At 47.1% G+C, this 25165-nt stretch overlaps 1 protein-coding gene across 4 annotated transcripts in view; it reads right to left on the bottom strand.

The window, feature by feature from the left end:
• LOC142575997 (Na(+)/dicarboxylate cotransporter 3-like) overlaps positions 1–25165 on the bottom strand; it is a 119388-nt gene that overhangs the window by 21891 nt on the left and 72332 nt on the right. For all 4 annotated transcript variants that reach the window (XM_075685860.1, XM_075685863.1, XM_075685861.1 and 1 more), the window contains exons 3-7: positions 21119–21268; positions 19696–19811; positions 7159–7304; positions 4715–4778; positions 3746–3883 (exon numbers count right to left, since the gene is read on the bottom strand). In XM_075685860.1, the coding sequence (XP_075541975.1) occupies positions 3746–3883; positions 4715–4778; positions 7159–7304; positions 19696–19811; positions 21119–21268 (614 nt within the window). The remainder of the gene's footprint in view (positions 1–3745; positions 3884–4714; positions 4779–7158; positions 7305–19695; positions 19812–21118; positions 21269–25165) is intronic.

The raw sequence follows: 25165 nt of genomic DNA, 5'->3' as shown, positions 1-25165 counted from the left end.
ACATAGTTGGCGAAGCGAGCGGAAGCGAGCGCGACGACGAGAAACGCGGTGTGACGTCATACCAAACGGTGGAGGAAGAAAGGCGTGGCGTTACACCTGTGGCTCGGTGGTACTAGTGGCGCATGCGCAGTAGTGACTAGGGAGCTAGAAAGAGAGAAAAATATCCGCGGCGAGGCGCGCGTTGTAACGTCATGTGCCTCCTGGGAGCACCGCCACGGTGAAATCGCAAGTTCGCGGCCAGTAAAGCTTTCGCTTTAAAAGTTACAGTGACGCTGCCCTTCGTGAACGCGGGTTACACACAACCGTATGGACGCCGCGAACATGCGCAGCGGGCACCGCGGCGTCGAAGCACAAACGGAAAGTGCGCGAACGCGGTCGTGGACGCCACAATGATCTCGACGGCGCGACGAGTGGTGCACCACAGCAAAAGCGTACATTGCTATACTCCGTTATATAGGAGGGAGCATTATGTCACCCAGCCAGCCTTGGCAAGCGAACGCTGCGTGAAGCCACAGGGGTGGCCCAACACGTGATTTCTTGACGCAGAGGTCACGGAGCAAGAATCGAGATTTGCCGAGACGTTTGGCTCCCAGTAGGTATGCCAGTAGTTTTTATTCGGAGCACGTTTGTTCAGCTGCCTTCCGTGACTCTGCGTGCAGATCGGCAAAATTAAAACCAACCGCGTACTTTGACGAGCGATTACGTGTTGGGCAACCACTGGCCCACCAAATTTCGGCCTGAATTGCGTTGCCGTATGCTCCCTACTATTTTTTTCCTTCCTCCATGCATACATAGCAGTCAACGCTGTGGAAGCTACACAAGAAGTTCGGTCAAGAAATGTTATCACTAGGCGTGTTCCGTACATGCGTCGCTGCGCGCCAACAGCATTCGCTCGCGCGAGCATCCACGTGAGGCTCTTCACGACGGGTTGCAAATAAAAAAAACCCGAAAAGAGCAAAAAAAATAAAAATGATCTAAAACAACGCATGGGCAGCCGTACACCTCAGTGTGTTTGTTTCTCAGGATTAAAAACTTGTTTCATTCGATGCTAAGCATATATAGAAATGCTGGCTCTCCCGTAATCGTGAGTAGATCTAGCTAAGCATGAAATGGCTACCGGCAAAGTATATTGGTTGGAGATGCAGGGTGTCTGCCAAGTTGACATTTCCAAATTCCCTGAGTATTCCAGGTTTTCCCCGAATGCCTTTGCAAATTCTCTGAGTGATGCAGAACCATGTTATATATCAAGACGGGCTCAAATCATATCGCCCGATGCTGTCACTCTCTAACAAGCGTATGAAAAAAAGCAACTTAATCCAATTTGTATACTAACGAATAGTGTTTATGTTATTCAAAAGGAGAATAGAAGGGAGGTGTTAGTAAAATGAACAGTAAATAAGATGTCCTCGAAAAAAATTTCAAATCAAGTCGGACCTTCTCAAAAACGAATAAAAATGAGATGCATACAGAAGCAAATATTTTCGAATACGAGCTATGTCTATCAACTGATAGCAAGCTCAGTGGTATGAGGCCCGAACTTTGTCAGGATTGAGATTCTCTCTAAACAGCTCGTGAGTCAACTTCAACTGCCCAGACATACTCGCAGGCCGCGCACGTCGCCTCAGTGTTGCGTTTCACTGCTCGAAGGAGTTTATTTTGGTTTGGATGAGTGACACCTGCACCTCGGCGTCAGCCAATACCTTCTTTTTTTTAGCTCAAGCTCTCCTTAAAGAAGCTGCGGCAAGCTTCCTTTCCCGTTCATTCCTCAATGCGTAGGTCGTTTCTGTTCTCGTCCTCCTTCCGACGCACGTTCGCTTCACGAACCATTTGAACCATCCTCATTGTCAGTTGTACAATCAACGTACAATATTTAGTACACCCTAGAGGTCGCGAAAACATCTGAAAAATCGGGCAGTTCGGCAAAATGAATGGACGTCTTCTACTGGCCCTTAAAGGCTCAAATCACCACAAGCACATCCGAAAAAGCTCTCAATACCTGCCCGTACACTTATTAGGCATATCGGTGCCCGTACTGTGACAGGAGATGGCTAGTGTACGCGTGCATAATTAATGAATACATACTGCATTTCGTGATAATTGACCCTTCCGCCTCTTGTTATGCTTCACCGCAATACTTTTGCGCATGCTTCACTATGTAACATTACTGTATTAAGGCGAAGATAACTTTCAGGAACCTGCCTTATGCAACGCGCCGTGCTTTCCGAGCTTCGAAGCTAAGAGCAAGGACCACAAAGGCGGAGTCGCATTGCTGACAGTGGCGAATTCTTTCAACGATAAACGCGGCACCAAACGGCAAGAAGCTTAACACCAAACGTCGAAGCAGCTGGGCCTAGAGCTGCCGCGATGGTGGCCACGGCTGTAAGCGGATCTCCGTTAGAGAGCGCCGTTCGAGGCGGCGGGATAATCAAGATGGCGGCGGTGGTGGCTTTGTTTGATGAATGCCATTTCGGAGATGCGGTCACGGTAAGAAGTCCGGAAAATCGGACGGCGAAGGCTTCTTGCGTCCAAAAATGTTACACGTTCTTATACATTGACTCTATGGGGTACCGCGAAGCTGTCCGAATTATCGGGCGTCCGGAAAGCCGGTCGTTGACTGTACACTGGCAACTCGTCCAGCCGATGACACGGTGTCAAAATAGATTCGTTACGACTCCTCTTTGTTACTCGAGCCAGCATTGCCGCAACTTTCGTTCCTTTTCAATAAAATCACAGCTAATTTTCCCTGATAGAAGCACAAATTCCCCGAGTTGTCACTAAGTATTTCCCGACTATTCAACATCCCTGAGAATTCCCGGTTGTCCCGGTTTTCCCGGTTGGTAGACACCCTGAATAACATTTGGCTCACGTGTTCACAAGAGCCTCGTTAACAAATAGGCAATGTGTCTTTTTTTTTCTTTTGCTATGTTCAACAAGTGTTTCAAAGCCTCTTTAACACGGACCAGAAAACCTAATGACAAGAGAAGAATAAGTCCTGTCCAACTCGCCAGCATTGAATGGATCCAATAATATTATATTACTTTCTCGAGAACGAGCCACTTTAACAACCCTCGGAGTACGACCGAAGCCGGGCGGTGCGGCGACCGGTTGATATATGAAGTGACGTCACGCCGTGCCTTTGCGACACATCGTGCCGCGTCTGAGCCAAAGTGTTTACAGGAACACGATACCCCCTGCCCTCTGCGACGCCACAAGGAGCTGCTGCCGGTACTACAACACGGCATCGCGACCCGTCTTTGGTTGTTATTTGTATTCTGACCGATAAAGCGTGCTCTCAAAGTAAGGCTCAAAGTAAGGAAAAGTAAGGCACAGTAAGGGTAGGCGGACGGAATTTATCAATTTAGGTTATGAGAATATTACTTGCTCGAGGTACTCTAAGGGGCAGCATTAGAGCGACACCCGACGTGCACAAGCTTTCTACAACATTGAGCAGCCTCGCAGCGCGGTACCTGAGTAGCAGGCTTCGCCCTTGACACAATTACATGTTTTCTTGTTGTTGTTTTTTTCACTATTGCTTTTTGCATCTCGAAAGCAACCGAGAGATCGATGTCCTTTTTTTTCTTCTTCTTTTTTTTTTTTTTTTGCTGCAGCCTGCGTCACACGGTCGATAAAAAAACAGCAGCACAGCTCCAGTCTGCGATGTCGGAGATAACATATTGCCCATCCCCAATACATCGTCCATCTGTGTTCGCGGCAATCAATAGACACATGCGAATTGTTTACTTACTCGTCGATAATGCCCTTGAACAGTATGTTGGTCGACGAGCCGATTATGGATCCAGTGCCACCGATGTTTGACGAGTATGCAATTGAAAGCAGTAGGATTTTCTTGAGGAGATCGTGGTTCTTCTTTATTAAAGCTCCGCTGATGACACCAAGGAAGAAAAAAAAGAAGAGGCACAGATCGTGCTACGTCGAGTAGAATTGAAGGCAGATAAATGCAATGAGAAAAAATAACGAGAACAACGAAACACAATAGAATAAATTGCAAATGTGAATCCGTGATTAGATACCAGTGCTAATGGACGTGGAAAAAAGAGAGTAAAGGCTCCCCTGTATACAAAACGAGCGCTAACAAAGGCCATGCAGTCAGCAAGCGTGTTGGGCGCGTTCATTTTCTTTTTTCGCTGTTCTCAGTGCCCTCTAGCACTGGTACTTAATCATAAAGCTTTATCAATTTTCTCAGCCTTTCATGTTGCTAATCCAGTTTCAAAGTTGTAGAATCATGGAGTAGGCAAGCTTGTTCACTGTGCAACAAAGGCATTAACGCCCAACCATAGTGATATATTAAGATAGAATCGGGAAGCAGAACTGCGGCCAAATGGGTTCAGCACCTAGGCACTAAGATATGTTATTCCAGCCGCACAGCAAATAAGCGCATAATCACAGCTTGCTTGCAGCGCTCGATAACGTTGCGATACAAAACCTTCGGCTGTTAAGGAATAAGTTTAGTGAAACAAACATGCAATTCTTTCCGACTACTTGCACGTGAGAAATGTTTCGAAAACTTTTCTGCCCAGCCGAATCAGCGACTTTTTTTAATGTTCCTTAGCATCGTCTTTGTTCATGGTGCTACCATAAAGAAGAAAAAAAGAAACAAACAAAAACAGGATGATATTGGATGGAATGTTTTTGCGGACTGGTTTATTGATTGCGATTAGTTGAACCAATTGTGTTACTGCACTGAGTTACCCACCTTGGATCCGCACCGATCCCAACTTCAAAATGATCGCCACCTGCGTCGCCATTTTGCTTGAAGCCTGCAGTGTCAGTAGCAAGACAATCAAAAACGGCTGGTGACAACAATGAGAAGGAGAACAACAAAATACACGTTAGTAGTATTGCATGGTGGTCCATGAAAGGTGTTTATGATTTAGATTCAATGCATGATTTCGATTCCGTGGCCATAGCAACCTTTTTTTTTGTTCCTTAGGGTCTTTCTTAACGGCATTACCCTCGCGGTCGTCATCATTCCCAGCCCATTTGAGACCACCGAGGAAACAAGGTTTTCTTTCTTTTTCTGTTGCCGAGTTTTTAGAACTATCTTTGCAGGGTGGCGAACACACTATAGAATTCAGGTTGGTACGACAGACACTACTGCGTTTACCACCACTTCACTGCATTCTCCCTCACCCTAGTTGATCACGTGGTACTACTAGCATTACTACACCTACGCATTAGATGATTAGTGCTCTTCCGAGCAAGTCATCCTCGTTGTGCACAGATATAAAATGTCACCTAGTAGCCTATATTCCCCCTGTGCCTTATTAAGTCTTACGTAAGCGGCTCCCTCCCTATTTCCCTCCCCGTTTTTTTCTCTCTCTCTACTAAAGCAGAAGCTTTACCTCGGGGGATCCTATCTAAGTACTGCATATATCTTTATGAGGTTAGTTGCATTGTTAGAAATGGTTAGTTGCATTGTTGGTTGTTAGTTGTTAGAAAAACGTAAACTCAAGTGACCGTAAAAGAGGGTTCCTGACTTAGGTCGTTAATCGTTTTTGCAAATATTGTTCCAAAATTAAAAAAAAAAAACACGAAGCCATGAAGTTTACAATTCGGTAACTGAACAACGGAAAACAATACTACAATCATATAAGCTGCACCTAATAACACATCTAAGGCTGACAAAATTGATGTGTTGTACACCGCTTTGAAATGTGTACGCCATTAATATGTGAGTACGACTTTTCCCAAATCCTCGTAAACAGCGTAACAAATTTACGTCAGATGCAAATTCATAGACCCGACCCGCCGTGGCGGCATAGCGGCTATGGCGTCGCGCTGCCAAGCATGAGGTAGCGAGATGAAATCCCGGACGCGGCGGCCGCATTTCGATAGGGGGGGGGGGGGGGGGGGGGGATGCAAAAAACTCCTGCTTACCGTGCATTGGGTGCACGTTAAAGAACCCCAGGTGGTCAAAATAAATCCGGAGCGTCCAATAATCAAATCGCAATTTTGCCGCGTAATACCCGAGAATTTTCTTTAATTTCATAGATCAACTGTGTGTGCTTTATACGATCTATACGGATGGAATTTACAGCACTGCGACATCTGTTTTTGGAGCAGATTTATGGATTTGTAGACTTGATACTTTCTTTTTTAAGCGTACCGATTTTCGCAATTTATATGTGAAGACTTTCAAGGGCTAATTTAAAATACTCTTTTCTACAGAAACTAGAGTTGAACTTTCCCTCTTAAATCCCCCCCCCAAAATAAAAATAACACACATTCGCTTAAATGATTTAAAGGGTTGGCTCGTCAAAGCATTTCCGTGTTTTATACGCATTTGAATGGGCCGCGTCGGAGTTAGCCCGGGGCCATAGCTTCTTCTCAACAGCACGTCTATAATTTTGGGGGCAAGAAGTGTTTAACGTGAACCCTAAGAGAACTAAAACACCTCGGCCTGTACCCTGATTTTACCTAGCGACTCAGCGGATCATGTTGAAAACACGCGGCTACAGACATAAGATGGACGCAGCGCGTTAGGCTCCTCCCCCTTCCATCTGCGTCCAAGTGTGTTTAACTCGTCCCGCTAAACCTCATGTTCGGTGCGGGCAGCCCGTTAGCGGGACCTACCGTCGTGGCTCAGCGTCTGAAGGAGCTTCGCTGCCGCGCACGAGATTGCGGGCTCGAGCCCCTACAGTGACGGCCCCGGTGCGTACAGGGAGAGAACGCCCACGTCCTGATATTTCGCCACACACTGAAGACGCCCACGTGTGATGCACGTTCACGCTGGAGTCGCCAACTATACATTGACCCTCGCAGGTTGTCAAAACTGAGAGCTGAGTTGGCGTGGTTCCGTCTTAACGCTGTCGTTTCTCTCTTTCTCGTCTACGTCTTTTTCGCGCGCTTTTAACCCTCGTAGGCCCCGATCTGGGATACACATACAAGTACACCCCCCCCCCCCCCCGCCCTCGTCAATGAATAACGTAAGAACTTGGATCACGAACCTGCGGTGTGGAACGAGCGCACCCGCGCACTTCAAGCACCGCACGTTCTGTCGTGGATACAAGGCAAACACACATAGAGACACACACGAAAGCGCCTGTGAGCGTAGGTGCGCAAAGAACTTGAGGAAAAATATGGGAGACACACAGACACACACACACACACGTGCAATGCGGTGGTAGCGTGACTTACACTCGTTCGTTGGCACCTGGTGGTAGGATGGCACGACCACTTTGGCTGCGAGGGCGATGGCCAAGGGCCCCATGATGGTGGCCACGGCCGTGTTGGGCATCCACATGGACATGAACACCGTGATCGACATCAGGCCCAGCAGGATTCTGTTGCGCAAAAGAAGAAAAAGGAAAGAAGCTCATCTCGTCGAGGACGTAACAAAAGAAAAGAAAAAAAATACTGCGAAAAAGTGCAGATAAGAAGGGAGACATTCACAAAATGAGAAGCGGCACATATATGTAACGCGCATGTACTTGCATATCATTATGCGCGTCGACTGACTCCACCGCTCTACGTGCTTCTTATTCGTGCGGGTCAAGCATATTGTCATGTTGTTGTGGTGATAAGAACCAAGCTCAAAGATCAAGTCACTCCGCCGTGTATTTGTACATATACGTTCAAGAGTAATCGCCGGTACTCGCTTACAATAAATAATTTACAACAATGCTATAGTCGCACACGCAATCAAATTAGGCAAGGCACTCTCGTTTTCTAATGGACGACAACATGCAAGAAATTTTCGACACAGTTTGCAAATTTTGCATAGAGCCATAAACCTGATAGCAGTCGTAAAGCGACGAAAAACCGTCGACGGACGAAGAAAAGAAAGGGAGACTGTATGCTTGACATTATTCAGCTTCGGTGTGACTTTTTGAACACGGTATCTTGGCATGTCTGTATCACTTTATTCGCCGGACAATGTGTTCAGCTACTCGGAAGTCTTGGTGCTACTAGTCCATAAGTTGAAACCACCTGTCCGTAGGGTGATTATTCTTTGCTTAACTCCGCCTCTAAAGCCGCACATTTTTATTCGCACGCCACAGTGCTTCCGATACGGGACGAGTAATGTGCTGAAACAATCATTGTGCGTCGTGTGCAATCAAGTGATTAAGAAGTTATGTTGTGTTTCCCTACTGCGCATTATGTCTACTCATTTTCCCAATGCTTGCACCTATTCGTCTCGGACCGCATCGCCACCTCGTATACTTGTTGGGAACTCAGTGCACGGGTGACAGTCCGGACTAAGCATAGTGTGTGATGGACCTTTTCCTCGCCTGTAGCCTTCACATGTTTTAGCGTGATGACTATATGTTTAGCTGGTTAACTCTCCTTAGCAATCTCCACTCTAGAATGTCTGAACCAGTGGCGTTTTTTTTTACTCTACAGAATATTCAATAGTGTGATGATTAGTATGTGAAAATAAGCAGCCATCACCACTATAGGGAGATTATATCCTTTTCTATTTTGTTTTTGTTTAAATATAAAGGAAAACCCCAAATAAAGAAATAAGAAGCTTCGCGTAGGACCTGTCTGCGTTTCTGCTAGTGTATTCCACAAAGCATAATTTTCGGAGCATCAGTACACAATTGGCTATGTTGAATAATGCCCGCTTTAAATATATATAGTGGTATTCACAACCCGTTCGTAAATATTAACAGCAGCAAAGAGTTAAGAATATTGAGTCTTCAATGAGTACATTCTGTGCTGACTGATCAGACTTCCTTCCCGGCAGCCCATATTTCGGCACGATTACTTCTCGCCTGAGTGTTTTTGATGAAACTAAATATTTAATCAGAAAACTACGTGTAGCATATTAGGATGACCCGTTCAAGGCCACAGATTACGAGTAATCGTTGCTTGAAAATTCTGCGTTCTCATTCATAATGCGGCCAACTTGTCAAGAGCTCTGACGTCGACGAATCTCCAGTGTCAGTTGTGCCGTTGTCCTTTCTGCTGCTGATTAATAGCAGCAAACAAATGATAAAATAGGCTCCACTAGTACGAACTATTCTAACAGACATGTAACAAACCAACGAAACGTCTTTATCCATGCAGAATTCACACTAATACCAATAAAACTGAAACATACCAAGTTTACAAACAAAACAAAGAGCAGGATGAGGGGGGAGGGTGATATATCAACGTAAAGGAATAAAGTTAGCCATCAGGAGATTGCAGTAAGCTCTACATCTATCTTCTTGCGCTTCGAAAGAAAGGTCCACAGCGCCACGCGACCAAAACAAAAAAAAGAACGTTTCTCATTGTTTTTTCTCTTTCTAAGAACGAGCAAAGACGAAGCGCTCCGAGCCAAATAAATTGAAGACATCAAAAGAAGAAAGAGTATCAGAGATGCCGGCGAGTCGCCGAAGGCATCGCTGCAAGATCCAATAAACAAGTAAATGCCACTGCGGACGCCATTGGCTGCATGAAGGAAAACGAAGCGCGCTGACGCGTGGTATACTAGGGCGGCTGAAATATGGGCGATGGCCGCGATGCCAAAAGTCGGTGCGCCGAGCGCGCGGGTGCGTTGTGCCGTGGCAGTGCAATATCACAGATGGACCGCCACACGGGCTTGCAGACAGGCGTCGCACTGCCACTACGGCACCACGGGCCGGCGCACTCTCCAATAAGCAATATTGACCCTGCGTCTAAGCCTCGCTGCGCGAGGCTGCCGCCAGACTAAACGGGGAATAACGGAGGGATGCGATAGCGTATAACTGTACACGAGATACGCCTTGACAAATCGAGTTTAAACTGGGACACCGAGTCGTCGAAGAAGTAACTCAATTTACACTGGTAAAATATTATTTCGGAAATCTATTTTTTATTCCTTTGACGGTAAGATGCCGATTGCTGAAAATGCTGAGCTTTAAAGCAAAGTATACTGTTCCTTCCTTTCTTTGTTTTAGTTCTGCGCCGGAGTTTCAACATTGCCACACCTGTATGATGTCACAGACTTCGAAGTGGCTTTTCGTACGCCGACCGTTTCAGCGTCAAAAAGTTTATAATAACTGCCTGGGCTGAGTCTCGAGCTTCACAAATTAATGCGATGTCTTTCCTTTTTATTTCCAGTCTGGGTATCAAGACAGATGCAACTTAGCCTCCTCCCCTTTCCTTTTCTTTGGCTCCATCTCTATAATGCAGTATAATCTGTCTTTATCGGTGAGCAGCTTGCTAGACCAAATGTGGCACTGTCAAATGTTTAACGTCAAGGAACGCTAGTGCGGGTACATCAAGGTGACATAGCCACCAGCCTTTCGTTTTCGCATATGTTCTGGCCTGTTAAAGCTCTGCTAACGGTAACAGTTTATTTAGCACTCTTTTGTACGCGTTCACAAATCAGGCCCACCGATGTGACATAGAACTTGTATGGCTTGCGTTCTAAAGCTGGCTGGAAAAAAAACCAGCAAGAGTGTCTCTTTCAGTATTCTAGAAACCTATTTTATTTATACCGCTTGGCAGGATGAGGGTCCCTTTAACAAGTGACCAGAACTAAAGCCTTTAATCGCTTGCGTACGAGGAAGGTAGTAACGACTTGTTTCGGAAGACGCCTAAGTGACTGCGGCAGGAGATGTTCGGCACAAAATCGTCGGTAGTCGTAAAGCCACCTTTATGTAGCAGAACGCCGCAGACGCATTTTTTAAGACAACGTCTTAGCTGACTTCGCACGGGTTTGACGCATCTGGGTCTTGGGTATCTTGTAACCACTTCCAGAAAAAAAAAAGCGGTTCTTTCGCGTCTCCGGAGCGTCGTAGCGAGTCGCAAATGGCATCAAAATACAGGTATGTAGTCGCAGATTATGTAAAAATAACGGTACGGGCGCCATTAGAGCCAATATGGTCGAAAATTGCACACATTGCCTTATGACCCTGTAAAGGGTGCACCACCGTAGACACCACCATGCTGACAAAAAGCCACCGTAGGGGGAAATAGAGCAGATTCACTTAGAATGAATGAAAAACTTTATTTTCACAAAGAAGGTATACCGGCGAAGGTGGAGCCCTCAGTCCAGGGCCCCAGTGGCCTTTGCCATCTTGCTAGCTCTGTCGATCAGCTTGAGCTGTTCTTCAGGCTTCGAGCAGGATAGCGCAGCCTCCCACTGCTCCGGTGTTGGTGTTTTGTGTACTGGCGCTACCTTTGGCTTTTGGCAGGCCCATGTAACGTGGTAAAGCGTTGCGTGTTCACCGCATAGCGGGCATTTATTGTCGTATGTTGACGGATAGATTTTGTTGAGCAGACTCAGATTGGGGTATGTATTAGTCTGCAGTTGTCTCCAGGCAACCGACTGCTCTCTACTAAGGTCTTTGTGGGGAGGGGGGTAGATCCTCCTTAGGGCTCTTTGGTTTTCTAAAATTGCTCCATAGCGTCTGGTGACTGTGTCCGGTTCCCCGTCGTGGTGCGCCCCCCGGTTGGCGTATGCTCGGGCGTTGGCGTCGGCACGCTGGTTCCCTGTCACAGTCTCATGACCTGGTGTCCACGTAATGAAGCATCTCGAAAAGGTTATTTTTCTCGTCTTGAGTATGCGGATGGCCGCAGTGGATATGCGTCCACTGCTGTACCTTCTGTACGCTTCTTGCGAGTCCGTAAGTATTGTTGTAGTGGCCTCTTCGCCCTTGTGGGTGATGGCGAGTGCGATTGCCGCTTCCTCAGCCTCCAGGATGTAGTTGCCTTTGATCGAAGCGCAATTGATTTCTCTAAGCTGGCGATCAACAACGCTGACTACCGCCCCGGAGTGCTCTTTGTATGTGGTCGCGTCGACGTATAACACGTCTTTTCTCGCCGAGAAATATCTGTTGTGTGCTTCTGATCTTGCCTTTCTTCTGGCCTTGTGTAATTTAGGGTGCATGTTTCTCGGTATCGGGCTAACCTCAATGATCTCTCGAATCTCTTTAGGTATGCTTTCCATGCTGTTAATTTCTCTGCAAGCATCTCTCATACCCAGTATCTTCAGCGTGTTCCTGCCCGTTGGAGTCAGCATGAGTCTCATTTTCTGCGCGAGAAGCTGAGCTTCGATGTGTTCTTGCACTGTGTTGTTTATGCCCAATTGAAGGAATTTCTCCGTCGAGGTGTTGACCGGTAGTCCGAGAGCGCATTTGTAAGCTTTCCTAAGGATTGCCTCTAATTGTTCTTTTTCCTGCTCGAGCGGTGTTTGGTAGGGGACACTGTATACAATCCTACTGATCACGAGGGCCTGTATTAGCCTACATGTGTCCTCTTCTTTCATACCTCGCCGTCTGTTTGAGATTCTTGCGATCATCCTTGTGATCTGAGCTGTAGTGTTTGCCAGCTGTCTGATTGTGTGGTCCACACGACAGTTGCTCTGTATCCACATGCCAAGGATCTTAACTTGGGATACCTCCGGAATCTTCTTCCCCCCTATGAAGATGTCTATGGAGTTTTGCAGATTGTATCCTCTTCTGTAGACTCTGAGCACCTCGGATTTCTCCGGGGAGCAGACAAGCCCGCAGTGTTCAGTGTATGCATGGACTGTATCTGCTGCGCTCTGCAGAAGGTCTTGTTTTTCTCCTAAGGATCCCTTGGTCACCCAGATTGTGACGTCGTCGGCGTATATGGCATGCCTGAGCCCTTCAATTTTTTCGAGCTTCCGTGCTAACCCGATCATAACAATGTTAAAAAGCGTAGGGGATATCACAGAGCCTTGCGGTGTTCCCTTTTTGGGCATGTTGAAGGTGTCAGTCCTGATGCCTCCTAACCAATGGTGGCGGATCTGTCACTGAGGAAAGCTCTGACGTAGTTGTGTATTCTCTGCCCGCAACCAATGTTGCTGAGACCCTCCAGCACAGCCCTATGCCTTACATTGTCGAAGGCCGCCTTAAGATCGAGTGCAAGCAAGATATTTTCTCCATATTTCGGGATGGTAGTAAGTACCTCCTCCTTAATCTGCAGGAGGATGTCTTGCGTTGAGAGGCATTTTCTGAATCCAAACATAGTGTGTGGCATGAGCTCGTTATCCTCTAGGTGGGTCTCCAACCTCTGAAGCACAATTCTCTCGTATACTTTTCCCAAGCAGGACGTTAGCGAAATGGGTCGCAGGTTTTCCAGGCAGGGAGTCTTTCCGGACTTCGGAATCATAACTATTTCCGCATGTCTCCAGTCGTCCGGGATAGTCCCCTGTTCCCAGTGTTTATTTACGAATTCTGTAAATCGTTTGATGGAGTTTTCGTCCAGGTTCCTTATCATGGCGTTGGTGATGCCATCCTTGCCTGGCGTGGTGTTCTTTGTGGCAGACATCACAGCGTGTCTTACTTCTTCTATGGTAATGGGTTCATCTAGAGCGGGATTTGCTTCGCCCGTGTATGCCAAGCTGCAGTCGACGTCCGTTGTATCCCCAATGTAGCGCTGCTTGATGTTCTTCAGCATTTCCCGGTCTGTGCCTTGGAATCGGTGCGCGATCCGTTGGGTCGTTTTACGATTTTCGGACTTGGTCATGGTTGGGTCTATAAGACTCCTTAGCAAGGCCCATGTCTTTTTCCAGCCCAGGGTCCCCTGTAGCTCGTTGCATTTTTGGTCCCAGTTGCGCCCTGCGAGTTCTGTCGCATACTCTTCGGCTTGTCTGGTGACCTCAACGATTTTTAGTCTGAGTTTTCTGTTGTGCTTCTGCCGCCTCCATCTTCTTAGTAGCCCCGTCGGGCGTCCCATAGGTGTAAAAGATGCTTATCCACCTCGGGTGTGTTGGTGGTGAGGGCGACCTCTCGGGTTAGCCTTTTGCAGTCTGCCTTGATTCCTGCGACCCAGCTCGTAATGTCTGTGATCTCAGTGTCTTCGAACTCCGCCCTAGTTTTTCTATAGGCTACCCAGTCGGTGAGCCTAGCCCGGCCAAGTCTTTTCCTGATCGGGAGGGTTTCTATCTTGATGCGCAAAATGAAGTGGTCGCTGCCAAGCGTTTCCCCGTCGTTTTCCCATCGAGCGTCCCTTACCCCTCTGACGAATGCCAAGTCTGGGCACGAATCTCGGTTGATACTGTTCCCCACTCGCGTGGGTTGGGTGTGGTCTGTGATGAGACTAAGCCTTCTGCGATCCGTTTCTCTGGCTAGGTCCCTGCCTTTTTGAGTTTCCTTAACGTAGCCGCAGCTTTTGTGCCAGGCATTAAAATCCCCCAGGATGAAGAGACCCTTCTTGCCTGCTGCTTGTTCTGCCTTGCGTAACAGGTAGCCAAAATTGGCGTTCCTCTGGCTGGGCGGGCTGTAAATGTTGAGGAGAAAGATGCTTTCTTGGCTTCTCTTTTGGGTAATAATTTCAATAAAGACGTGGTCGATGTCCGTTGCGTCGATGTCGTGTTTGATTACGGTGACAGCTTTGGCAACCAGCGTCGCGACCTTACTCTGGCTGAGCCCTTCATAGACTGTGTACCCCGCAAGAGTGGGTGAGCAGCCGGTTTCCTGTAGGGCGATTATGTCTGGCGGAGCTGTGCAGTTAGTGATGTATTGTTTAAGGAGACCCTGCTTTCTGCGGATCCCACGGCAGTTCCACTGCCATATATCGAGGGTTTCCAACTTGACCGGGCGTTTAGGGTTGCTCGCCATACTCAGCCGATGGCCTAGTATAGGGTTTAGTTCTGGATTTCATGCCTGTAAATTGTACTAGGCGTTCTCTGTCCTTGCGCGCCTCCTCTTGGATGTTAGAAACGAGGTTGCTAAGATTCGCTAGTGCATCATTCATGGCCACCATGGCAGTTGTGAATTCCTGCCGCCCTATGGTGGCCGACTGGGTTTCGGCTGTTTGCGGCTTTGAGTTTGTCTGCCCTGTTCTCAGTGCCTTAAGTTCATCTATGAGCTCGTTGAGCTTCTGTCTGAGCTCAGCATTTTCTGCCCTGAGAGTCTGAATAGTTTGCCTTAGCTCATTTACTTCGTCATTCTGAGTGTTCGTGTTCTTTGGAGCAGTGGGAGAGGCTGAGAAAAGATGCGCTTTCCAGCTCACCTTACTGTCTTCTTCCTTCTTGTGTATGGTCTTCTTCTGCTGCTTCTTTTTCGTTTCTGGAGCCTGCCTGGTCTTGGACGCGGATCTCGACCTTGATCTAGACTTGGATGTCGAGCTGGAGTCCCTACTGAACCAGCGTTTCCTGGGCCGGCCACGTCCGCCGGCGTCCTTGGCTTCGGCGTCCGGTTCCTCTTTTTTTCTCCCCCGTGGGCTTCTCGGTTTCCAGAGGCGTTCTTTGCACTCCTTTGCCCGTGTCGGGTGCGCTTCCTTGCACAGCGCACACCTGGGCTCGCAGATGTGTCTGTCTTCGATTACTGGCTCGGCGCAGTTCGAGCAGACAACGGCGTCAGGTGTCGGGCATACATCCGCCCTATGCCCAGGCTTGAAGCATATATAGCAAACTTGCCGCGATGACCGATAGAGGTAACAACGCGTCTCGCCGCCGTAGCAGTAAACTAGTCGCAGAATAAGTAAATTTAACGGAGCAGGCGAAATTAGCGCCAACACAATTGAAAATGAGCCGCATTGACAATAGAGTGCGCTATCTGAGGTAACGGACTGGTAAAAAAAAAAAAGAAAGAGGTCAACCAAGTGTCTACGCTAAAGACAAGGTCGACGCCATTGTGCGTGAACTACGATACGAATAAGCCATGAAACTATTGAAAATTGAACATAAGAATGAGACAGAAAGGGACAGAATCGAGGAATACGATGAACATTTAATTATAGAATCATTTGAACCATGTGCGTCGACATTGGCTTCTATAGCGTCGACATTTGGTTGACGCTTACTTTGTTCCTTTCGTTCTTTTCGTACGAAGCACATCGAATAGATTTATAGTTGGAACATCACTAAGGTCAAAAGTCTTTGGAGGAAAAGCGCCTGCTCATAGAGATGTCCCAATTTCGTAAAATGGGCAATAAGATGCAACATGGGAAGGCCACGGAGAAAGCTGCCATTCCACCGTTCCACTGACGATTCTTCAAACGTAAGCACCAGAACGACGCTCTCGTTATTACGTTTCGATGACAGTTCCACTAAAAGATATTCGAACAAGCAGCTTGCTATAGCGCGCTTGTAGTAACGGAGTTTGCTGTGTAAAAAAAGAAAAAAAAATTTTCAGGAACTGCAAATTCTTGTCTTTTACGTACCAATACCACAATTGGATCGCCAGGCGCGTCACAGTGGAGGACTTAGCGTTAATTCTCACCGTCTGAGGGTTTTTAAGCAGAACCTAATGCACGGTACACAAGGGTTTTTACATTTCCCCCTCCCCCATCAGAATGAGGACGCCGCGGCCGGGACCGGAACCGCAACCTCGAGCTCAGCAGCGCGACGCGATTGCCCCTGGGCTGCCGTGACGGGTCATTAAAAGATGTGAATTGAAGAAAAGGAAGAAAGAACACAGCGGCTTTATGCGGACCTGCGCCAGCATTCTTGAAAGCGCCTCTATCGAGAAAACAAGCACGCATCCGTAATGCTTGTGGACGAGGAGCCTTAAAAATCTATGAGTATGCTTCCACTTAAACGCAGGCTGCATGCGAGACTGAAATTGACTGATCGTCGACGATTGCGCGTTCTCATTGTTTGTCGGTTATTTTTATACTTTACGCGATCGTAAAGTAAGGCGTCGCGGGTGCTACGTGTCGGAACCGCCTATCGCAGGAGCCCAACAACGCAACCAGATTACAAATCTGCGCATGTCTTAGATTTCTTTTTCTTTTTTTTGCGCGAGCAGTCCTCAACAGCATGCGCGTGATAAAGCGCATCACATCACATCAGAAATAAGGCGTAAACAGCCCAGAGAAAAACCCAGTGGCAAGTCCGTGCACTCCGTACAGACAGTTAACCAGCGAAGCTGAAATGTGCGGCAGCGGTGTTTAAAACTGGGCAAATCCGGACGGTTCATTAAAGTCTTTCTCAATTACTGGTTACGTCTTGGAATTTCTTAATGACGTTACACACGTTCGGCTGCGACGGAGAGAACGACGTCAGTGACGGTATGCCCGCAGTCCGTCGTTGTCGCTTCCGTTCTATGTCTCGAGTTTGCCCGGCGGCGCGGTTAGTAGCATCCGCCCGCCATTGCCACTTGCGATTTTTCAAAATTAAATTGCTTCAAACTTACATATGTCCGTCATGTAAGACAATGAATGGCTCATACGCCCTTAAACGTGGCGTTTACGACGACGGGAGAGAAGTGAAGTTCTATGCGGGAATGACGAGCGGCGACGGAGCCAGCTGTGAAAGAAGGCGACGAGGAACGCGAGAGCAGTGGTACGAGCGCGTTGGCGCGGTAGCACCGAGGGGCTCGAACGAGCCAGCTGTGGAAGAAGGCTACGACGCTGGAGTCAAAGTTGATGACGATAGTTTAAGCGAACTCTGACAACGACGGCACAGGGTCCGCATAAACAGCTTCGCTGTAATAAAGAAACGAGTCCCCGCACAAGAAATTGGAGCATACCTTGCATAGTTCTGTTTCCAGTAGCCTGGTTAGTAAACCCTTCTATACATACGATATTCCCTGTTGACACGACCGAATAAGAACGCCGCGACCTGCAGCTGGGACCAAATAGTTATTCTATAAAGTGACCCTCCTTACTCTGCAGGCATTTTCTTGGGGTAAAACGGAAAGCTGGAGGTCTCTGAGAGGCGATAAGAGCAGAAAGAACTGCCCAATAAAGAAACAGACCTGTAGTTCTCAAGGCACCTTTGTCAGAGTAGCATTGCCAAGTTTAACTGCCGTCGGTATGACAACGTCACATGGCAACACTCACGTAGGTTGCCATTCCTCTGCAGCAATGCTCGATAAGTCACCGCGCTGTCCACGTAAATGGATAAACACGCCAAGGATAACAAGGTTGCCTTGACGAAAGCTAACCCAGCCACAGCCGCTCGATGTTCCTTTCTGTCATGCCGCCGTAGTCGTCCTACAGATCCGTCGGACAACATCAGTAGGTAATGCTGTTGGAGGTCTACTTAAAGAAACACTATAGAGGAGAACATTCAGTACCAACGCTCTAGCAAATGACGCTTCGGAAATAAAGCAAGTGGCGCTCTTATCGTCACAAGAGACTTGGTAAGCCAAAAAAGACACAAAGACAAAAGCCAGGTGGCGACACCACTGTTAAGTTCCGCGGCACTGGCTCATCATGACGTCACGGACGTTGATGCGTCTACTCAGACCTATAGTTAATAGTTTATCGGTAAACGGGGACTACATCCCAGTCTAAAGGAGTCAGAAACTCAACATAGCAAGTTTCGACAGCGCTCCCGCAGCGAAATGGTGGATACAGGGGAAGAAATTTTTTAGAGCGCAGCTCTTTGGCGTCCGTTCCTGGGTTTCGCGTCGTCGTCGGCGTTGTCGTCGGCGTTGTCGTCGGCGTCGGCCTCGTAACCAGCTCCGCCCCCCTTTCATCCCCCCAGCGCTAGCAGCGACCGACTGATACCGCTGGATGCCGCTGACGCCGCTAGAGAGTCAAGATAACGTGACTGCATAGAACACCGTCGCCGCCATGCAGAAAGAGGAGGAAAGGGTCGCTGCTATCTCTTCCCTCCTCCCTTTATCGTGTTGTCCGCTTGCTGCGCGCGCTTCTGCCCCCATCGTTTGCCGCTGGGTGTACACGCCGCCCCCCTCCGCTTCCGCTTACTGCTGGTTGCTCTCGACGGCGGCGATGAGCCTCCGCTTCGGCGGCGCGAACTGCAGGGTCTTCTCGGCGGCGGCGATGAGCTTCTGCTTCAGCCTCGCTTACTGCTGGTTGCTCTCGACGGCGGCGGTGAGCCTCCGCTTCGGCGGCGCGAACGGCAGGGTCTTCTCGGCGGCGGCGCTTAACCTCTGCTTCCCCCACGGCTGTGACAACCTCGCGAGCCACTTGTATAGATCTCGTCTTTGAGAATCAAGCATTGGTGTACCAAGTCGAACATATATCAGTCTATTTCTCCGACCACAAAGCTTCCTTCATGACTGTCAAGAACTGTTAGTGGAGTCTTTGTTAAAGGAATACGTGTGAAAAAAAAAAATTCTGTGATAGCGCATACATGTGTTGCTCGATTTCTTTGCCTCAATCTATCCAAAAGGTGAAACAGCTTATTTGCTGCGCTCAAATTTCGCATTAGGAAGTAACGTAATCGTCGGTAATTTTTTTGATTGGGAGACCTCCCACAGAAGTAGCGGCTCCGCTGTTCCAGTGTTTCGGCAATATAATCAAGAGGCGGAATATACGTCCTCCCTTTCTCCAGTAACCGACAACCTTTTCTACTAAAATCATTTTTAAAAATCTTTTAAAGGATATTTTACTAGTTTTTTTTCTTGTTTTTCACATCATTTAGCTATGGTACGCAGTATTCCTTTAATAATAATAATAATAATGTTTATTTCCCATCAAGCAAGATGGAGGAGGCTGCAGGTAAAAGCTGCACGAACAAACGGCAGCTTGACAGGAGCCCGCAGCCCCCTCTACAAGGCGGCAGTAAAAGGGCTACAGGAAAGAACATCGAAAACATACATGGACACCGAAATGGACACTGGGAATGAACACAAAAATTATCCGATGAGAAAGATTACCTACCTTATACATAGTGTTGTCGTATTGCAGCATTAGTTACTTTTAAAATATCAGTGGTAGTTTTGTCGTAATTATTCAGGAGAGTGGGCAGGGTGAAGGACAGTTTTTCTGTAGAGTAGTCAGCCCGAGGGTTTATAACATTCCATTTTTCTTTGTGCATTCACATTTTTCTCAAGCATTCGCATGCAACACTTGAGAGGTGCACTTCTCACCGACCTTCCCTCGCTGGTGCCGACGGTGAGGAGGCACTTGAAGGCGAGCCGCTCGTGCAGGTCGCTAGACTCGATGGCTGTGGAGATCATCAGCGAAGCCATGAACAGCAGCCCGGTGTTCTGTACGCGGCGGGTTAGGAAAGAGATCAGGAACAGACAGTGGCCGCAGCGAAGGACCTTGCGCGCTATTGGCTCTTCATTTTAATAGTGGATTGGTGGAAAGTACGCGGAACTTCTGGGGCGCTCGAGGCTCTGCTGACCACATCGTGACACGGAGGACCCAACCACTTAGGAATACCTTTGTTGATGTAACTACACTTTGAGTAGCGAGCTTTAGCTTTCGACTTCGGTTTTAGATTGTTGCAAAACGTGGTACAGATCCTGGAGGCTCAGCTTCGCCTTAAACATTGCCGGTTTGTCTAACGATGACACAGTTGCCTCTGCCGAGCAGGGCATGCGAGGGTCGCACGCATTATACTAAAGGGCCATAATTGGCGGATGCAACCATCAGTGCCCAGCAATTGGCTAAGCTGGCCGAATTGTACCTGACGGACCAATCTTATTAATGAGTCCTTAATCTGGTGTCCAAAGCACAGAAGTACTTTCCTCAACACTAATTTTGACGCCTGCTGTCGCTTTTCGACGCAATGGTAAGTCGGGCTTTTGAAGTAAGAGCTCTAATAATCAGGAATAACCACTGGAATAGACGCTAAAATAAACACCGTGTTTTGGAGTTGGCTCTTGGCTATAACCCCGTTCTTGACGTCAAGGTGTCAAATTAGTTTGTATTTTGTCATTTCACCCAGAGTTAAAGCATACCGTGAACACTCAGGCCACACACGAATCACTGATGACGTAACACGCGAACAGCCGCGCTTGTCGCGCCCCCCCCCCCCATCTTGTGACAATGCATGCTTCAAAAGCGCGCTGGGATATTATTCCTCATCCGATTGCTTACCGTGACCAAGTTACATAAAGTGACGACGGAGTGAAAGCACACAGGACGAATACTGGTCCTATATATTACATTATATAATATGGAGTATTATATAATTAACACATTATAATACAATATATATATATATATATATATATATATATATATATATATATATATATATATATATATATATATATATATATATATATATAAAGTGGTTGCTTTTGTTATTTTTTCCGCTTTCCGGACAAAACATTCAAATAACACATGGACCCTTCTAACGCACTATTGTTGAACATGTAATGTCCCAATATGTTACCACCATCGGTAACGTTCCCGAGCAGTATTGCCTATACGCCACGCAAAAAGGAACTCGAGGATGAACGCACGTAAGGATGAGAAAATGCTCGTATTGGCAAACCGGCTCCCACAGTACGAAACTGTGAAGGTCTCCGTGGAATATGTGCGGGGGCATGCATGTACTTACGTTGAGATAAAAGGAAGCCACTTCTTCGGTTGACAGTATTCCCAGGAACGGTAGTAAGACTATCGGTAGTAATGACGTCACCGATAGAGGCACTGGCTCCACGACGTAGTAGATGCCCATCCAGAGCGTCACGAAGGCCACCCATGATGCCTGCAATGTACGCCACGGTTAATGTTAATGATCGTGACACAAAAGCTGAAGAGACCTGGCACAAGTTAAGACGGCAGTACTAGAGAACAGGTATTGTCGCAAGCACAGTCCGCGCAACTTTCCCAGAACCTGGGCAGGCGCAACTGCATGCGGCCGGTAAAATTACGATATACGGCCTTACTGACAACTCTAAAATAGAGTTCTGACTTCCTTATTATGTGTCGATAGCGTTGTAAGGTACGTAATTTATAACAACCTGTTAATGGTGTAAAAAGCCCTGTATGTACTGTTCTTATTGTGGGTAACATTACAATGAGATTATGACACTGCAGAGAAACAAAAACCAGAGACAAGGGCACTGATTTGTTTACACGGAATAAACGGACGCACGTATACTTGTTGGTGAAACTGGATTCACATGGGAGCATAAGTAAGAATTTGGACCAGACAGTTGCAATCACGTCGCACCTACGTAGCCGAATCGGATGATTCTCCACCCACTTGATTATTTCGCTGCCAACTGCTGACACAGATCACTTGCTGGCGTTTCTGGCGGCGCTTTTGTGGAACGACTTCAATTCACTTAGCAAAGTGCTCCATGTCCGAGCAAGTGTCAGCCTCTTTTTACACTCGCGGTACAGAAATTTCTGGAAATGTTCCGGACGATTGTGCTCTTACAACACAACGAATTATAATATCCCTTCATAATTGACGCTGAACCTCGGGGAACTCTAACTCATGTACATAGGCCGACTATTCCTGCGGGCTGTATAATGATATCGTCACGGTTCATGAGCTCTTAAGCGCGGCGCCTTGTCTATGAGGTACGCTTTTGGGCGAATTACGTTTGACCACGTGGGGTCTTGAACGTGAACTGAAACCGCATGGCACGGCGACTTTCGCGTTCCTGTTTCGTTACAATACAGCTACCGCAACAGCTGGGATCAGAAATCATGACCTTGTGCCCATCATTAAAAAAAAAAAAAATCATAGCGCAAGAATACGGTCCCCCAATACCACTGGGTGCCCCTGCAACATTGACTAGCTATTCGAAGCCGACTCGCGACGACGTATATCATGACTGCTCAGACAGGGGAAATATACGAGGGGGTGCTGTAAGTATTCAGCGTTGCCAAAAATAAATTCAGCTAGGTAGCTGTAAATTGAAGGGTGTGTTGACCAATTTCTCACAAACTTTGGGCGACAGTGCCATCGCCATTGTTGAACGCTGGGTTGGCAAGCTTAAAACTGGCCGTTACTGGGTTAAATGTGACAAACATAGTGGAACGCCTGTTTATGTCCCTATGCCTGCAAATGTGAAAGCCATTCATGACATGAAGGACCGCCGAAAGTCAGACAAAAGTATTGTTACATATCTGAGAATATCACGTGAGAAAGTTCGGACCAATACGCACGGCTACTTGTAAATCAGGAACTTGCAGCAAAGTAGATCCCTAAACTTTTGACAACTGAACAAAAGAGGAAACGTGAAGAGTGACTGTTTTGGAACATTTTGGAAAAATTCAGTCAGATTTCCTGGAAGACTCGTAACTGGTTATAAGACAAATCTACTGTTGTGATCCCTAGAAAAACTAACAGCCTAAGGAACAGAGGCACAGTGATTCTTGCAGGCCAAAGAAGTTACGTTTGCAAAGGCCGCTGCAGAAGCGAATGGGAACAGTTCTTGTGGATCAGAAGGGGGCTTCTACTGGTCCTCCACCAGGCTTCAACAATTAATGCAGAATGCCACTGTGCTTTATCGACAAAGCTGAGGCAAGACATCAAGAAAAAAAAGTCGATGCAACACGTCTAAAGGTTCCATCCTGCCCCATGGAAATGCCTCGTCACACAGTGCAGGTGAAACAATGAAGGACTGCTCTCCTTCGGCTTTAATGTCCCAATGTTCCATCCACTCTATTCGTCCAACTTGGCTGCCTTGACAGCCATATTTTCCCTCTATTTGGAAAAATTCCCAAATTGACAACGATTTTCAAGTGTTCTGGAGGTAACTAATCTGCAAATCAGTGGTTACACCCGTCAACGGAAGCATTTTATTTGCAAGGGCTTAAGCAGCTGCAGGACAGATGCTGCAAGTGCATTCACTTCCTGGGGGCATATGTAGAACAGCGTGGCAGTGACAGCTTGCTAGATCAATTTTAGCTATTTAGCTCAAGGGCCAAGACTTATTAGCCCCCCTTGCGGTTCATGGCCGATGAGACTACTCATGCATAAAACGAAGGCATCTGGAGAAAGGGGGAGGGGGAGTATGGTTATCGCATCGCATAATCGCGCTGCCGCGCGGGTAAAATGCATCGGCAAAGAAAAGCACAAGTGTGATTAAATTATTTATTAAGAGGAAGCTTTAGCTCGGGAACTCCTATCTAAATGCATGGGAAAGGAGTAATCGTTCTTCTCGACAACCACTGCAACAAATTTGACCAGATTCTTTTTGCATATAAAAGAAATGGACCTAATTTAGAGATTGTCGTTTGCAAATGTTCCCTTATTATTAAAAAATCTTGTTCAGAAATCGCAAGTTTTCAGAGAACAAAACTATCATGTCTACAACCCTGTGAAACGGCAATGAAAAATGATATCACAATTCTGTCACTTGCATCTGATACTAAATCTAAAGCGAACAAAATTTATGTGTTATGCACTGCTCTCAAACAGACCACTAACATGTGATTTGGGCATTTGCAAAACATTTGTAAACGATGTGATGAACTCACGTAAGGTATAAATTGATAAATCAAATTTGTCCGCTTTGGGTACTCTAATCGTCCGCTTTGGATGCTCCAACAGGTAGAGGTTACAAAACTGCGATATCTGTTGTTGGTGCAGATCTACGAATTTCTAAACTTCGTGCTTCCATTTTTCTTACCCGCCGTGGTTGCTCAGTGGCTACGGCGTTGAGCTGCTGGGTACAAGGTCGCGGGATCGAATCCCGATCGTGGCGGCCGCATTTCGATGGGGGCGAAATACAAGAACATCCGTGTACTTAGATTTAGGTGCATGTTAAAGAACACCAGCTGGTCGAAATTTCCGGAGGCCTCCACTACGGCGTGCCTCATAATCAGAAAGCGGTTTTGGCACGTAAAACCCCACAATGTTCCTTTTAAGCAATTCCGGAGTAAGTCACGATAGCGCTTCTAGCAATCACTGGAATTAAACTTTCTCTCAGAAACGCAACAAATTTAGTTGAAATCAGCCTAGTGGTTATCTCAGAATATCGTTTGTGCGTTTCACATGTATTTGAAAAGTCGGCATCGGAGATGGGTCTGAGCTAAAGCTTCCTTGTAAGCACATTTTGAAGCGCGTATCGTGACGTCAGTAGCGACGCAGAAAGAGAACTAACTGACAAGTGAGACAAAGACGAAAATTACGACATTTTTGTGTCTCCCTCCTACTAGCATACCAACACTCTTTAGTAAAAAAAGTTTCGGTTTCGGTTTCAGCTATGTTACCTCTTAATGCGCTCACTTTGACTTTCAAGGCTTACGGGGTGTTTCATAAGTAGAGATATCCATTCTAAACCTAATATGCGTCACATAGCACGCATGACGCAGCCATATATGCATAGCCTTCGATGCGTATCCTCAATATTTCCAAGAAACGGAAAAGCAGCGACACGAAAGATGCCATTGAGATATCGTGAATTCTTTTTTTTTCACCCTTACGCTTCAGCCTCGGGAAGCGCACGACCAATAACTAGATTAAGCTTTTCGTGTCGACAGCTGCCCATGTGACGAAACTAAGTGCAAGGGGCCACCGGTACGCGATCAAATTACGCAAACGCAAAGGGCGTTGCCAATGCTAAGGCGTTAAGAGGACGCGTTGCGCCACCGTTTGCTGCACTATACGCGCGCGTTCTTCCTGCCCAAGCGCTAATCAGTG

The sequence above is a fragment of the Dermacentor variabilis genome, chromosome 3 (assembly GCF_050947875.1).
Source record: "Dermacentor variabilis isolate Ectoservices chromosome 3, ASM5094787v1, whole genome shotgun sequence".
NCBI lineage: Eukaryota > Metazoa > Arthropoda > Arachnida > Ixodida > Ixodidae > Dermacentor > Dermacentor variabilis.
This window is presented reverse-complemented; position numbering and strand designations above follow the sequence as displayed.